At 38.3% G+C, this 14,157-nt stretch overlaps 2 protein-coding genes and 1 long non-coding RNA gene across 4 annotated transcripts in view; 1 reads left to right on the top strand and 2 right to left on the bottom strand.

Annotated features, from left to right (window-relative positions):
* Nucleotides 1-1,566, bottom strand: part of gatad2ab (GATA zinc finger domain containing 2Ab) — a 34,063-nt gene extending 32,497 nt beyond the window's left edge. Inside the window, exon 1 of one of the 2 annotated variants that reach the window (XM_004554892.3) lies at nucleotides 1,384-1,566. The gene's annotated coding sequence lies outside the window, so the exon portion shown is untranslated. Of the gene's footprint in view, nucleotides 1-18; nucleotides 161-1,383 lie in introns of those variants that run through there. The other variant, XM_076880678.1, reaches the window with a different exon arrangement.
* Nucleotides 10-11,673, top strand: LOC143415176 (uncharacterized). Its single transcript, XR_013095809.1, has 3 exons — nucleotides 10-105; nucleotides 6,519-6,577; nucleotides 11,549-11,673. It is a non-coding gene; the product is annotated as an uncharacterized LOC143415176 (long non-coding RNA).
* LOC101486710 (MAU2 chromatid cohesion factor homolog) lies at nucleotides 3,657-13,570 on the bottom strand. Its single transcript, XM_004554894.3, has 18 exons — nucleotides 13,304-13,570; nucleotides 12,905-12,988; nucleotides 12,649-12,744; nucleotides 12,289-12,383; nucleotides 11,905-11,932; nucleotides 11,541-11,696; nucleotides 10,814-10,960; nucleotides 9,873-9,963; nucleotides 9,665-9,768; nucleotides 9,046-9,123; nucleotides 8,733-8,798; nucleotides 8,097-8,180; nucleotides 7,695-7,744; nucleotides 7,515-7,592; nucleotides 7,320-7,431; nucleotides 6,509-6,599; nucleotides 6,213-6,340; nucleotides 3,657-4,918 (listed from the first exon to the last, which is right to left on the bottom strand). The coding sequence occupies exons 1-18, from the start codon at nucleotides 13,535-13,537 to the stop codon at nucleotides 4,844-4,846; spliced, it is 1,797 nt and encodes a 598-aa protein (XP_004554951.1). The 5' UTR covers nucleotides 13,538-13,570; the 3' UTR covers nucleotides 3,657-4,843.
* Nucleotides 13,571-14,157: the final 587 nt, after the last annotated feature.

Below are 14,157 nucleotides of genomic sequence, written 5' to 3' on the forward strand. Positions count from 1 at the left end.
GAAACAAAACTAACTTACCCACTGGAATAACATGACCCACAGTTCCCAGATTGCTGAGGATAAGGCCGCCTTTAAGCATAAAGAAGTCTCCGACACCAAGACCAGGTAGCGTGACTGCGAGGCTTGATGATTAAGAAGCGTCTCACAATTATCCTCAAATGATTAAAATAGCAGGCACGCCTTTAAACGCCTGGCTTCAACGGGAAATGAACGGTACAGCAACTGGAGAGTGTGCCCTTAACCTGACTGTAAGACGTTTCATGTCATACATTAAGTGGTATGATTTTTATCTGACTTACACAAACATTCCTATTCCGGTTTAAAAGAATAAAAGTAGGCGTTTAAGTTTACCACGGTTTGGTGTGGGTGTTTGATACCAAGCTGTCGTGGACACACCAACCCGACGGAGGCATTACCGTCCACCATTACGCCTCCATAAAAAGGCTTTTCACGGTTGAGCTAATCTGACAAAGTTCTTAGATCAATGGCTCATAAAGCCATGCCCATCTGCCTTTGAAAAGGCACAGCAGGTTTAACCTTATTCGGTGGCAATACTGGTTATGATGTTCATAAACTTCAGTGACTCAACTTTGCAAAAAAGAAAAGCTGCCCATTTTCAACTAACCCACCAAACAACAACAAGCTATCGCATGCTAACGTTAACTTGGCTTGCCAACAACAACCTGTCCATCTGTCCGGCTACTAAACCAGCGGCTAACTATCACGAGCTAACAGCCCATTGTGATTATCATCAGTTTCAGAAATTAGAGGAAATAAGCTCAACCCTGCAGCCCTTGCTCCTTTGAATATTGTGGCAAAAGTGTGATTTTTGTAGCACCGATGTCTGTGCAAATAGCGATACACGACAGACAATGAAACCGACCTCGTCTCAAGTGAGCAGCTAGTGTTACAAGGCTAGCTAAGGGAGCTAAGTTAGCCTGCTAACGCCATCTCCCCGGCCACTAGTCTGATGGCAGACAGTCGCTAAATTTATTCACAAACAATCGAGCGTTAATTACATTCAGAAAATGACAGTTTTACCTCAGCGTTCTGCAGCTTCAACCTAGGTGAATAAACACACTCCCTTACATTATTTACTAATATCAGTGCATCCATGTACAAGTTTTGCTGGGAAGTTTGGTTAATATTTTTGTACTTTCGAAGCTGGTGCACTCAGTACGTAAGTGTGTGTGTATGTGTAGCTGAGCGACACACATACTATTACCTTGCACGTTAGCTGAGATCAAGCTACGCTAGCTAGCTTAACTTAGGTTAGCTGAGCTAACACCGAAAGAGAAACTTCCGTCGTCGTCATGTTTTAATTGAAAATTAAAAACCCTAAATTACGTTACATACTAATGAAATAGCGCTGCGCGAACTTACAGAGTCTAGGAGGATCTTGGCTGAATTCCCCCCGTAATTTTAAGTTGTCTGTTGCGACTGTTTAGCTGGCTTCAGTGTAAAAAATCCCGGGGATCCCCTCTCCTCTGTCCGCTGCCACTCCGGCTGCCAGATAATGTAATGAGCCACCACACAGGCGGCGTCATGCTGCGTTCATACACACCTCGGAAATGCTAAGAGCTCAGAGAGAAAGGAAATGATGCGTTTGAACACACTCCACTGACGTACTGCAAAAGAGGTGAAAGTAAAAGCAATTGCAACAGAATTATGGAATGAGAACTTTAAACAATCAGACCGACATAAAATCGGTGTATAGCAATAATTATAATGGGAAGAAAAATAATTGCTTTGGCAATATTGCTTTTAGAAACATGCCATTAAGCATATTTGAAATGAGAAAAAGACTACCATTACTATCACAATCCACTTTCTGAGAACTGATTATATTATATCATGTTTTATGTATTGTTAAAAAAAAGTTTGAGTCTATAGTTCCATGTAATGTTTCACTATTCCTGGAACGTTTCCTGAAGGTCATATTTTTCAGCAGCAAAACTCCCCAGAGGTCATCTGAAAGTCTAACAAAACAAAACCAAACAAAAGAAAAGAAAAGAAAACGTTCTTGGAAGTTTACTTCCGTTCAACAGTTAAAACCCTTCGGGGAAGATTCGCAAAAGACTTTCTATTCTTCAGAGAATAAATAAAAATTATTCAGTAAATATTTTCTAAAGCTTTCACACACACAAAGAGACAGCATGTCCCTAACATGTCTCTAACAAGGTTGAAAACAGTTTTACTTTCAGAGAAAATATTCTAAAAGTGATTTTATATTTCACAAAGATACCTTTAATAGTCAGCTTCTACAGTGGGATTCACAGCAAAAACAGATTGTGCCATCCTTTTTATGGTGAGTCTGAACAGATATAGGTGTTTCACTATACACGCTAGTTCCTGCTCTTTCAGACTGCTCATTTCTGAGGTTCTCTGGGTTAGCCAATTGCTGAAGTACAGTCCAGAGGCAGAAGCACATCATGTGACAAAGATTACCCAGGCTACTAATCTACTGCCATAAGCTTTGGAGCTGTTGTGTGAGTTTATAATGGTATCCCCTTTAACTGTAAGCATGCAGGCCTGTTTAAACTGACCTCATAATAATCCCCTCTGACTGTCATTTCATCTGTGGGATAATAGTGACCACAATGTGTTTTTTTCCAAGTTTATCACTATTTCAGCTGCTCTACAGGCGCTGTTACATGCAGCAAAAGAGTCACAGAAGCAGCCACCTTGTCTTGTCACACTTTTCTGTATTAACTAATTAAACAGGTGCAGGAAGAGATGTAGGTACAAAGGTCCTTACAAGTTGGATAGCTACACAGTTAATCCTAGTATTTGTCATGCTTTGAATTTGTGCTTTGAAAATCCCAAAGGATAGATACATGAGTAAGATTATACTTAGCTACACACAGGCCTCATAACTTGTTAAAAAGACACTTCTGAGAGGTGCAAATGAACATTTTTCCAGTGAGATTGCAGGAGCCATATTCAGTCTTATAGTCAGACAAAAAAAGGAGTGGCAGTTTTAGTTTAGAAATTTGGGAAAATGTTTATAAGAATTATTTTAGGTAAAAGTGCTAAAAGCTACATTTTATTTTTTTTAACTCTGAAATTACATTGAACGAAAACCTTAGCACCATCGAAGGGTTAGTAATAAAACAGACTAACACCAACTCTTACCACTACAACAAACTATAGGTAACACTGACAAATTATTGTTCTGGGAAAGCATTTATTACATGGCATGTCATGTGGATGTTACTTTGACACCTTGCACCCTAAACATTGCTGTAGAGCAAGCACCCTCACCATAAACCCAGCACACTGCAAAAAGTACTTAGGAAAGTTTTAAGGAAGAATAAAACAAGTCCAAGGCGTGGATTGAGTAGTTGACTGAGGAGCCAACTGATGAGCCCAAACCAAGGATGATCCAGAGAAATTACGCTCACATCCCAGTGTGTCATAAGTAACTATCAAAGCTGCACCAGGGGGAACTACACAAAATTAGAGAAGTGGTTTTGACATTGTGGGTGATTGGGTGCATGTGGCACAAGGCCTAGCTTTGCTTCTTACTACCTAAAAGCATATAAAATATGCAAACAATGCATTACCATTCAATACAATTAACTCTAGCACACCCAGCACTTCTAGCAGCATAAGTCAATGAATGTAATGTCTACAAAGTGAGGTAAAACAGTCAATTACAAAATTTCAATCATATTTTTATTGGAAAATTATTGAAAACAATGTAAGAATTAAAAACATAGGAACTGGATAGAACATAGCAAGTACTCAAGCTTAAACTGTGTCCTTACAGAGTGCTTTAAATACCAAGCATCAAGATACCTACACAGGTTAGCTAAAATAATACGTATCACACTTTACTAAATTGACTTTATAAAACGTCACTGTACAATAAAAGGTTCAACAAGTGGCAAATCTATACAAACATACTGTAAAGAAACCCCTTAGTGGAACTATCATGACAAATTAAAATAGAACAAAATAAAATAAATTCTTTTTTTGTGATATCTGAAGATTATTGAAGGCTCCAAAAGTTAAAACATGATTTGTAAAAAGTAATACATCTACAGGAATTTATATATTATGCAACTTCCAAAAATACATTGCTTAATGTGTGTTTTTTTTTAACTGCATGTGGCAAACCTAGTGGCCACCAAATCACATAAGTATTTAAACACTGTTTGTTAACAGACCAAGCATCTTCTGCACAGTGGATTCTGCAGCAATGTATACTGTCAATTCTCAGAAGGAAACTTTTTCAAATTATTATCCTGTGAAAATAAATTACAAGGTTTCTATTTTTATCTACTGTGGATTTTGTGCAAAAAAGTTATCTACCAAGAGTTTATTGTTAGCAGGTCAAAAACTATTATACAAGGAATCTGCATCAGTAACTTTCATGCAAGAAAAAACAAAAAAACCCAAAACAAAACAGTATTCATACAAAAAAGGCAAGATGTAAAATATTTACCAACAGTTACAAAAATAGCAAGATGAATAAATTAATTTCTTCTACATTTCTTTACTGCCCACATCTCTCCTCTTGTTTTTCCAGCAAATGGAAAAGAGTCCTGGCAAATGTAGTGAAGGGTAAAGAAGCCTTTTACCATGTGTCCTTCACTCCTTTAATCAACAGAGAGCATGAAATACCTGTACAACTGCAGTTGTAACTTTTCTACAATATTAAAAAATATAATAGCAGTCAATCAGGGAGAAATCTCCAGAAGCTGATAAAGTGAAGGCCCAAACTGTCATCTGTTAAAATCCTTTTAAGCTACAGTGGTCTGGATAGCGGGTTGGAAGGGATCAATTTGCTGCTTGTGATAATTTAGTATCAACAGTCACATGTTAGACAGGAGGTTCCTTATAACAGGCTTGCAAGGCTGGTGGTTGGACCGTTTTGGGCTTGGATCTGGACAGGAGGGGGGCCATCAGTCCACTGAAAGAGAGATGGAAGTAAACCGTTAATGCAGCCATACACCAAAGCGCCTAGCCTCAAAAAGGCCATTATGCGTCATATTCAAGGTCACCGTTTAAACGTTTTTGAAACAGATCTCTTGAAATATTTTATTATATAATAAAGGGACAAGAATTACATCATCTCAAAGACTTTTCTTTTTCCTGTATCTATCTAGAGCTTTCATGTTTACTGAAAGATCCAATAAACATACCGGGTTTTCCCTGGCCGAATAGCACAGCTCCTCAGCAAATCATCATCAAAAGATTATATTTTTCTTGAAAATTAAATGTAACACGCTAATCCGTGATTTTATATTTTACAACACATCAAGACTCAGACGAAAATGTTTGAATTTTAACCAGAGCAGTGGTCAGCGATCAGACTCAGCTTGACGAAAATAGCAAAATTTGTGCCTTCTTAAGTTCTTATTTAACATTTGAGAACTTCCAAGTTAGTTGGTATCATGACTCAAACAACGAGCAACAAGCCTATTGTTAACTAACATTAGCATAGCATTTTGGAAATGGTAATGGGTATTTTTGGCTTCCTGATAGTTCAACACCGCTTGCAGCCTTATTTGTAGCATTTCCCACACAAGAACCTTTAAACTGTGTCAGGCAACTGTCTCCATCTCTCTCTCTCTCTCATAACACTGCAAAGACATGTAGATTTATGTCAGCCATGTGATCAATACGAGCTTCTCCTCATCTGTTTAGACTCAACTGCTAGTAAACAAGTGAGTCTAAACAGTATTAATTATCAGCACTAACACTTGACCAGTTCTCCACTGGTTTTACTGAGACCACAAATCAGTTTCTCACTGGTGGATCTTAATGCATTTGATCCTTTTCTATTCAAAGCCTACCAAGCTAATAATTCAAAGCTGTAATCTGTGATTTGTCCACTGACTCGCCGATTTACCTTTTCAACTAATTCAGTCAAACCTACTGTTTATGTGCCATATTTCTGCAGACTGAGCGCACCCACATCCCTCGTGTTACATCACGACCAAGTTCTGATGCTTACAGATGCATTGTGCACGTTCTTTTTATTTCTGGCCAACAGATGAACAATAATAGAAATATTGAGCTTGAGCAAATTAACCAGATGTAAATACCAAATATTTTTATCATGGTGTTTGTCATTTTCCTTTAAGGCCATAATCTTGTTGATTTAGAGCTTCTTTTCTTTTTGGTTCAAGAAAATTTTCATAAAATAATAATAACACAGTGTGATAACAATAAACCTAGGACACCAAGTTGCTTTAACGTACACTGATGAGGTTATGCTCAGGAAGGCTGCAGGCAGCGATGTGGTCCTGTAGCAGCTGCTGGGAAAAGTTCTGGTGCATCTGGGCGGCTTCATGGGCATCCATGGTGTTCCCAAGAGCCTTGTTCAAATCTGCAAGCACAGCACATGGTCAAAACCTTTAAACAAAGCTTGTATTGTAAGAAACTGTGATAAACTCAAAAATGTTTTGCCAAGTAGTCTACACAGATTAGACTGTCTGTGCAGCTCTAAAATAACAAATTATGTTTTACTGAGAAACAGGAAAAAGTCATTCTCTACCTTTCAACAGTGCTGAAGACCAGAGCTGAACTGACATGTCTGGGATCTTGCTGGCCAGCTGCATTGCAGGTACAACCATGTTGTTACTTTCCTACAGAAAAGACAGAAATTTAGAAAATGTCTGCAAATTTTCTGCAAAACCAGTCCTCATTTGAAGACATGCACGCAAAAAAGGGTAGGTTTAAAAATACAATGTTCATTTATTTGTACAAGAGTAATGAGGACCCTCCAATCAACTAAATGACAAAGAAATCTCCTCACAAATGACAAAGAAACCAAATGTTAAAATGGTTGTAGCTACAACCATCAGCAGAGGAAGAGCCAGCTTTTAAACATATTTAGCAGAGATGGCCAGAAATTACTGAATCATTTATTTCACATTTTAAAATATTCATGTGCATATTGCAGCCTTTCTCTGTTAGTTGTTTTGCTTTGCCTGAGACTCAACTAACAAGCAGAACTATGCTTTTCTGTATCGACCAGCAAATGCCTCAGTAGCCACAAACTAATGTTATGGGCTATCACGGGTCCATGCAAATTTGGTTAAGTGCGATGAATATGAGAGCAGTTTCATAAACCAAGACAATGTATCACTGTTCATTCTGTTCCTTTTATGGGCAAAATGTATAAAAAGTTTAACGAATGAGGCTCCAGCTGCAACATTAAACAGCAAAAGGGGATGAGATTAGACAGGTGAGTCATTTATTTCTTACTTTAATAGTTATGTTCTATTTAGTGACCATGTTCTTCAGATCTATCAGGTTACCATTAGTGTGAGCATTAGCCCCATTTGCCAAGTATTTAGTCTTACTCTGTGGTTGCCCAATACGTAGAAGATGTGGCCCAGCAGAACAAGGGAGCATGCCGTCAGTCTGTTCAAATCCTCAGCATTAGACATCTTCAAGGTTTCTCTTAGGAACCGTCTTCAAGACAAAGAAATAAAATTATGCAACAGCGCGGGGTGTGTTTTTGGGTGTGCATGCTTGAAAAAAAAAAAGTGCCATACTTTGCCTCGTTGTACCGTCCCTGAAAGAAAGACAGGAGTCCCCTGATGTAGAAGGCAGCAGCGCGGAGGCAGTGGGAGCTGAATGAAAAGAGAAAAGTCAAAGGGTGTATATTTCAGAGTCTGAATTAATATTGTCATTTCATGTATTTTCTTGTGTTGAACATAAAACATGGCTCTTACCTTACGGGAAAGTTATGGTCTGGGTTTATTCTCTCAAGAAGGCTGTACAGCTGAGGAAATTAAGGAAAAGACAAAAAAAAGGAATGTTAAACATTACAAATTGAATAACAAATCTTTTTTTGCCCCTTTGTCTCAAAGCCATAATGTTTATTTTTGAAATGACTTTAATCTCCTAGATGTGGTAGAACTGGGATACAATGTAGTTCTAACTATGCTGAATGAACATTTTTCCTTTGAACATTTAACTTTTCAGTGCTCCCTGGTGGACGGAGAATGTAATGGCAACACCATGTATACGAGGACAGGACAAAAGTATTTATTCAGCCAGGCATTGAATTAACCCACAGCCCACTACATTTCACTAATGTAATTAAAAGACGGAACTCATTATTATGAACTGACCTCCTGGTGTCGGTTGCCTTCCCTTATGTAGACGCTGGCCAAGTTGGTTACAATGTATGTCCACAGTTCCTGGTGTGTGGTGAGCTGAAACACAAGAAGACATGTGGACATAATTTAGATGAGAAAAGAAGTCGCTGCAAGACAGCATTGAAGCGTTTGAAATGGAGGAACTTTTTCACAATTCTAAAAACTTTTGAAGGAAAAGGTACTTTAACTTTTTTTTTTTACATTAATGTTAAGTGCTTTCAACCACACATCTGCTTTCCAACTCTGTAATTATAACCAAACCCATGACAAACAACAAGCACACAGCTATGTTCAGGGCCTCTGTCTTGTTGTTATTGTAGCTGTTGCTATGTCAACTACCCACTGGATAATAAGTCACATTAGCATTCCTATCGGTGGTGGACGTGCAATAAGGGGGAAATAAATAGAATAAATAACAGAGACCTGTAAGCTATGTAGTTCTCGCTGAGCTGCCCTGTAGCTAGCTACCCGCAGGGAGTCCCTAGAAATGTTCAGTCTAAATGCTTCTTATAAGATGAGAAGATGCGAGAACTGTTACAGCAACTGAAGAAAGAGTGCCCCCCCTCCCAAAAAAAACCAAGAAAACCAAACAAATTGTCACATACTCACCCGCAAAGCTGTAGTAAACTGTGCTTCTGCATTATCCATACAGTTTACTGAGATACAGTACAGACCCTGTGATATGGGAAGGACAGAAGATGAGATCTTTTAGACTGGAAAAAAAAAAACCCCCAGCAAAACCTCACCCAAAAAACAGGAATAAGACTAAAGCTTTTTTCTTTTTCTTTTTTTTTGCAAGTCATTTTTATAGTTCCTTAAATTTGAAGCCGTGTTCTGTAACTTTTGTCTTATATGGTATTGGTAATACGTTCATTAAGCACAGAGTTTAGACAACTTAAGGGGTTTGGCTGAAAATGCTCACCAATAGTGTGTGAAGCTGAGCAGCATGGTTGGTGAATAACCTGGGGGACTGTTGGCACAGCTGACACACCTGTGAAATCTAGAGGGACAGAACAGAGACTTCGTTTTCACAGGACCATTTAGATATGCAAATTATTTTAAAATATAACCTGCAACAAAAATAAGATTCCAAAGGCACTGGACATGACTATATGCTTTTTAACAGAGCACATATCAAAGTCAATCTATTACACTTTTCTTGTTTTCTGCCACATATACTGTCAAAATGATGCATGCACATGTTAAGAATGGCCAAAATTTGAAATAATGATGCCAGTGTTTATACAAAAAAGTCAGTCGTCAAGCTGCTCTACATGCTCAGTTTCCAGGGAAGTTAATCAGAAGAAAAGCAGCCTTAAGTAAAGGTGGTTTTCAAATGGCTTGTTTCATATAGAGGACGCACAGAGGGGCTGCACCAAGGGTCCAATTAAAGATAAAAAATAAAAACATTCTTTCGAACAGCGAATTCTGTAAAGATACACTAGAAGAGTTCAGGGATAAAAGGTGGAAGGAAGCATAATAGCATGCTTTAAATAGAAAACAAAACTCAAAAACTGGCCATAGAAACAGAAACAATATACCTCTTGTAATGCAGTGGCCTTGTGGCCTGTGACAAGTCGGCACATGATTATGTGTTCCAGTAGAATGACTTGAAAGGTAGATAGGATAGGGCTGCAGTCCAACACTGGAGCATAAAAGACACAAAGGACAAAATTTACAAAAGTAGTAGTGTAGTGTACAGGTGTGTTTTCTGTTTGTTTTATAAACAGTGTGAATATTTTAACTCACTTTTTAGCTTCTCTAGTTGCATAAGAGCTTTGTCTGTGTACTTCTGGGCTTTCTCCAGATAGCCTGCTTGCATGGAGTGCATGACTGTCACCTGTAAAATGAAAAGAAAATACAGTTCACAGTACAGTCAAATCCCTTGCAAAGCACTAATATTGGGGGGGGGGGGTTCCCTCTCCCCAAACTGTAGTCCCAGAAGCTTTCAAGCTCTACGCTTTTGATATCTACATTTTTAAATGTAGTTGCGTTTCCACTGCAAATTAAAACTACAGATTACTTGTAAACCAGCTGGAAATATCTGTGTCAGAAGTTGAAAAACATTTTACAGCAGATGTTTACCTTGGACTGTTAACGATCTCAGGCCATCTGACTACAAGCAGACAGAATATTTAAATCTCTTGCTATCATGTGTTCCACTGACGCATTAGGAGTTTTTCCTGTGGAGTTTTAACGTCTGGCTATCACTGGTCAAGGACTAGATTTATTGGTAATCAAACTTTTACAATAAAAATTTTTTGCAACCTTCAAAGGAGTGCAGAAACAAGACAAATAAGGATCATTAGATCCCACATTTATCACAGATTTTCCTCTTATGTCCTTTTTGGAGACTTAATAGTGTTTATACTACAAAATATATACGGTTATATGTGTTCCAGTCCACTCTGGCAAATGGTTTAAGTAAATGAAGCGAATATATATGAAAAATAAATAAAAATTGCATATTTGTGGTAATTTACACTTTTCTAAAACCCATTTGTGATGCGACTCCCCAAGATGCAAACACATCACATCAGCCACTTAAAGCCAAGTGTAAACAGGGTCATAAACTGGAGGACAACCAAAACGGACTATATACATTAAAAATAAAAAACCAACCTCTAAAAGTCATGCTGAGGTTAAAACTTTAAGCGAATTTCAAGTTACGGAAAGAAACGCGCCATTACCAAATATACGAGGACACACATATGTTCCTTGGGCAGCCAGTGGAACAAGTCAGCTGGGTTGCTCGGCAGAATCTCATCATCATGGAGTGTGGAGATGGTTTGGATACACTGCTGCAGCTGCTTCAAACACGGCTTCACGCTCTTCACCTGGAAATGTTCATTAATATCCGTCATATCTCTTTGTAGCATTTAGCACATAGTTATACCTCTACCTATGCCACTAAAATCAACATTTGAATGCATGAACATTAAAACTTTCATAATCCTACCGATGTTACAGGAGAAACATAGCTTACAAAGCTTAAAAATAATCTGCAACAGAAATCTCTGGCAGGACTCTGAAACGGTAAATACTGCAGCTGTCAATTGCACTGACCCATGTATGCAGTCTGTGCAATGGGCAGGCATTTGTTGAGTTTTGTTTCAGTTTTGTTACCGTAACCATTAAATAAATCTTATCCCAGTGCTCTGGTGGGATAAGACAGAAACACTTATAATGTCAGCATTCAGGACTGAGCGTTTAGTAAGGCTTTAACAAGCTTTTAAACCTTATTAACTAGTTTTTAATTAAATGTAACAGATGACTCGATACACACAGTTTTTATGTCCTAATAACCACTAAAGTTGAAGTTATGGCTCCCTCCACATTTATTCAGATAACAGAATAATTGCAGAGTAGCAAGCCTTGTTTTTCCAAGTGTTTTTGCTTAACACAATTTCCTCTTACCTGTCCAGCATCCAGGTAGTGTGTGACCTGTAGCACAAGGAAGAAGACCCTCAGAGACTCCTTCTGGATTGGGTTTCCCTGCCAGTTTTCCACTATAGTTCCACATAGTGTGAGAAGAGGATGCACCTCCCCAAGCTTCCTCTCCATTAGCAGCAACTAGAAGAATGGACAATATTAACACAATCAAAAATGCTTTTTGTTTATTTTAACTTGCACTGTAATTCCATTAGCATTGTGTTAAAAACAACTAAATAAACCCTGAAACAAAACAACAACAAAACAAACTGTTATTGTATGCACTATTTAATATAGTGTGTATTACAACTCTATAGCCCTACAAAGTGAAGTATGACAAAATACTCACCATCCCTTTACTAAGGAGAAACAATGCCCTAAAAAGCAAGAACAAGTCAGGTGAGTTTAGGAAGACAGACAATCTGATTTTTGTTTCCTTACTTCACTAATACTTTATTTCTCTTAACACAATACCTGTTTCTATGTCTGAGCAAATATGGACGTGACTCAGAACAGGTTAAGCGATTATTAATATAAAAATCTGACAAACATGTATGACATTTCCTCTATTACGCACCAGTGTCTGTGGCAAAGTAGGACTGTGTCAGCTGTGTTGTCAAGAGTTTCATAGTCCACTTTCTCATGACTAAACTTTTTAGGAGACCTAAGAAACCGCCAGCTACCCGCTCAAAGCCTTAAATGCAATTAACAGAAGACAGGTACATCTATTTACCTGGTATATTCGGAGCCCACCACTCGGGCGTACTCAGCTCCAACTCCCAAAAGGTCACATGCTGACACCAAGTCTTTCTCCAGTGTATGAAGTTGCTAAGAGACACAATTAATAAACAATGAATAAATGAAAACAATGAAAGAACACAGTTATCTACTGGGACGTTTTGCTTTTGTTTTTTTTTTATTATAGACACAAACTCTAGACACTAACCAATATAGTTCAAAAAGCTCTCATATTGGATTTATTACATTTATTAATATTAAGAGAACACTATTATACCTGCTTATCAAAATATCTCGCATGAGTAAAGTAATACCCTAGGGGGAAACATTGATACTCATTGTACTTAATACATACCGCCAGCTGGAACAACAATCTGCAGTGCCAGTATGGTGTTTGTTGTGAAATCTGGATGGCTTTGCGCAGCAGGGGTTTTGCAGAGTCCACCAAATTCTGAAAATCGATTTGCAGAATCAATAGTTAAAAGTCAATAAAAAAAGACCACAAGGCATATCTGTTTTTTTAAATACAGAAATTAAAATGTCCTACGATAAGCAGTAAAAAAAAACAAACAAAAATTATAATGACCTTACCTTGAATTAGAATGGCTTACCTGTTGGCAAAAGAGTTCTGACAAAATGCTGGCAGCTTCAAACTTGACATCTTCAAACTGAGGAACTTGCTGAGATATATACCACTGCAAAGCAAAAGACAGAAAATGTTGGCGGCGTCGCATTTGCTGTCGTTTCTGACAACATTAAACGCTGATAGTAGCTTTTTAAGCTAACAGCAAAGAAAGAGCGAAAGTCTAAGACTCGGGTGGCTATCTAACAAACAGCTGATCAAATCAGACACGAACTGACGTTATTTCTTCATCCATTTACGAATCAAACCTTCCCGAATAAACAGCGATTTAAAGACTTCCGCCGTTCACCGTTTTCGCTCCCTGCGGCCTACACCCATCCCCTTCTCCGCAGCATCCCCGCTCTTTCCCAGATCAAACGTCCCTCACCGCTTTCTCCAAGTGGTTGCGGGCCAGCTCGCTGTTCTTGGTGTGGTGGTAGAGAACCGAGCCAAGCTGAAGATGTGTTCTAGCTTCGATCCTCTGCGGGGGCTTAAACTGAAACACGGCCTGTAGACAGTGCACACAGAGTCGTATTTTAGGCGGACTGGAAGTTCGGAAATGCTCCGCAAAGCCTAAAAGGGCGAGGTACCAGCGCTCCGGGGCCTCTACGTTTGACGCCATTTTCCCAGACAACAACAAGTTTTTCAGCGCTACGGCCAGACTGGCGGGTTGCCAGGTTCGGCCATGTAGAAAGAGCTGCTCACTACTCCTGTTTCGTTTACACTGTTTAGTAAACCTTAAATTATGTTTGACTACGAACTAAAATCACGATGAGTTTATTAGAAATAAATACTTTATCTAATTGCATTTTACTTCAGACACCGTTGCTTAAATATCAATATCAGGCTGTAATTTGTGATGTATTACTCTTATTCAATATATTAGGTTTTCTTTCCCTGTGCCTGACAAAGTATGGCTTTACATATCAAACACAGCTATTCCAAGCGCCCATGTGAACTCACAACACAAAAAATATTTCTTCTAAGTTGACATGCAGTAAGTTATTTAGGGGGTAAGTTGTTTCCCGGGGGGATCAACTGATCAGTAGATTAATTAATCAGTCAATTTGGAGTTGTGGTAAGTATTTGAGCCCATTTCCAAACAGCACATTTGATTATTCCTGCCTTTTGTTTTAGTTTTTTTATATGTTTGAGCATGTTAGTTAGGTAAACTGAGCAGTCCAAACAAATATTCTTGAAGAATGTAAACATTTTTTTCCAATAAACTAAATTAAACGGGAC

Source organism: Maylandia zebra, linkage group LG23 (assembly GCF_041146795.1).
Source record: "Maylandia zebra isolate NMK-2024a linkage group LG23, Mzebra_GT3a, whole genome shotgun sequence".
NCBI classification, from domain to species: domain Eukaryota; kingdom Metazoa; phylum Chordata; class Actinopteri; order Cichliformes; family Cichlidae; genus Maylandia; species Maylandia zebra.

Bases quoted from the DNA above. Each gene is read 5' to 3' on its own strand.
- LOC101486710 (XM_004554894.3), bottom strand. From the start codon at position 13,537: ATGGCGTCAAACGTAGAGGCCCCGGAGCGCTGGTACCTCGCCCTTTTA. The intron at 10,961-11,540 runs GTAAGAGGAAAT...GAACATTTCCAG, and splicing joins ACTACCTGGATGCTGGACAG to GTGAAGAGCGTGAAGCCGTG. The intron at 8,181-8,732 runs GTGAGTATGTGA...CTTGTGTTTCAG, and splicing joins AGTTTACTACAGCTTTGCGG to CTCACCACACACCAGGAACT.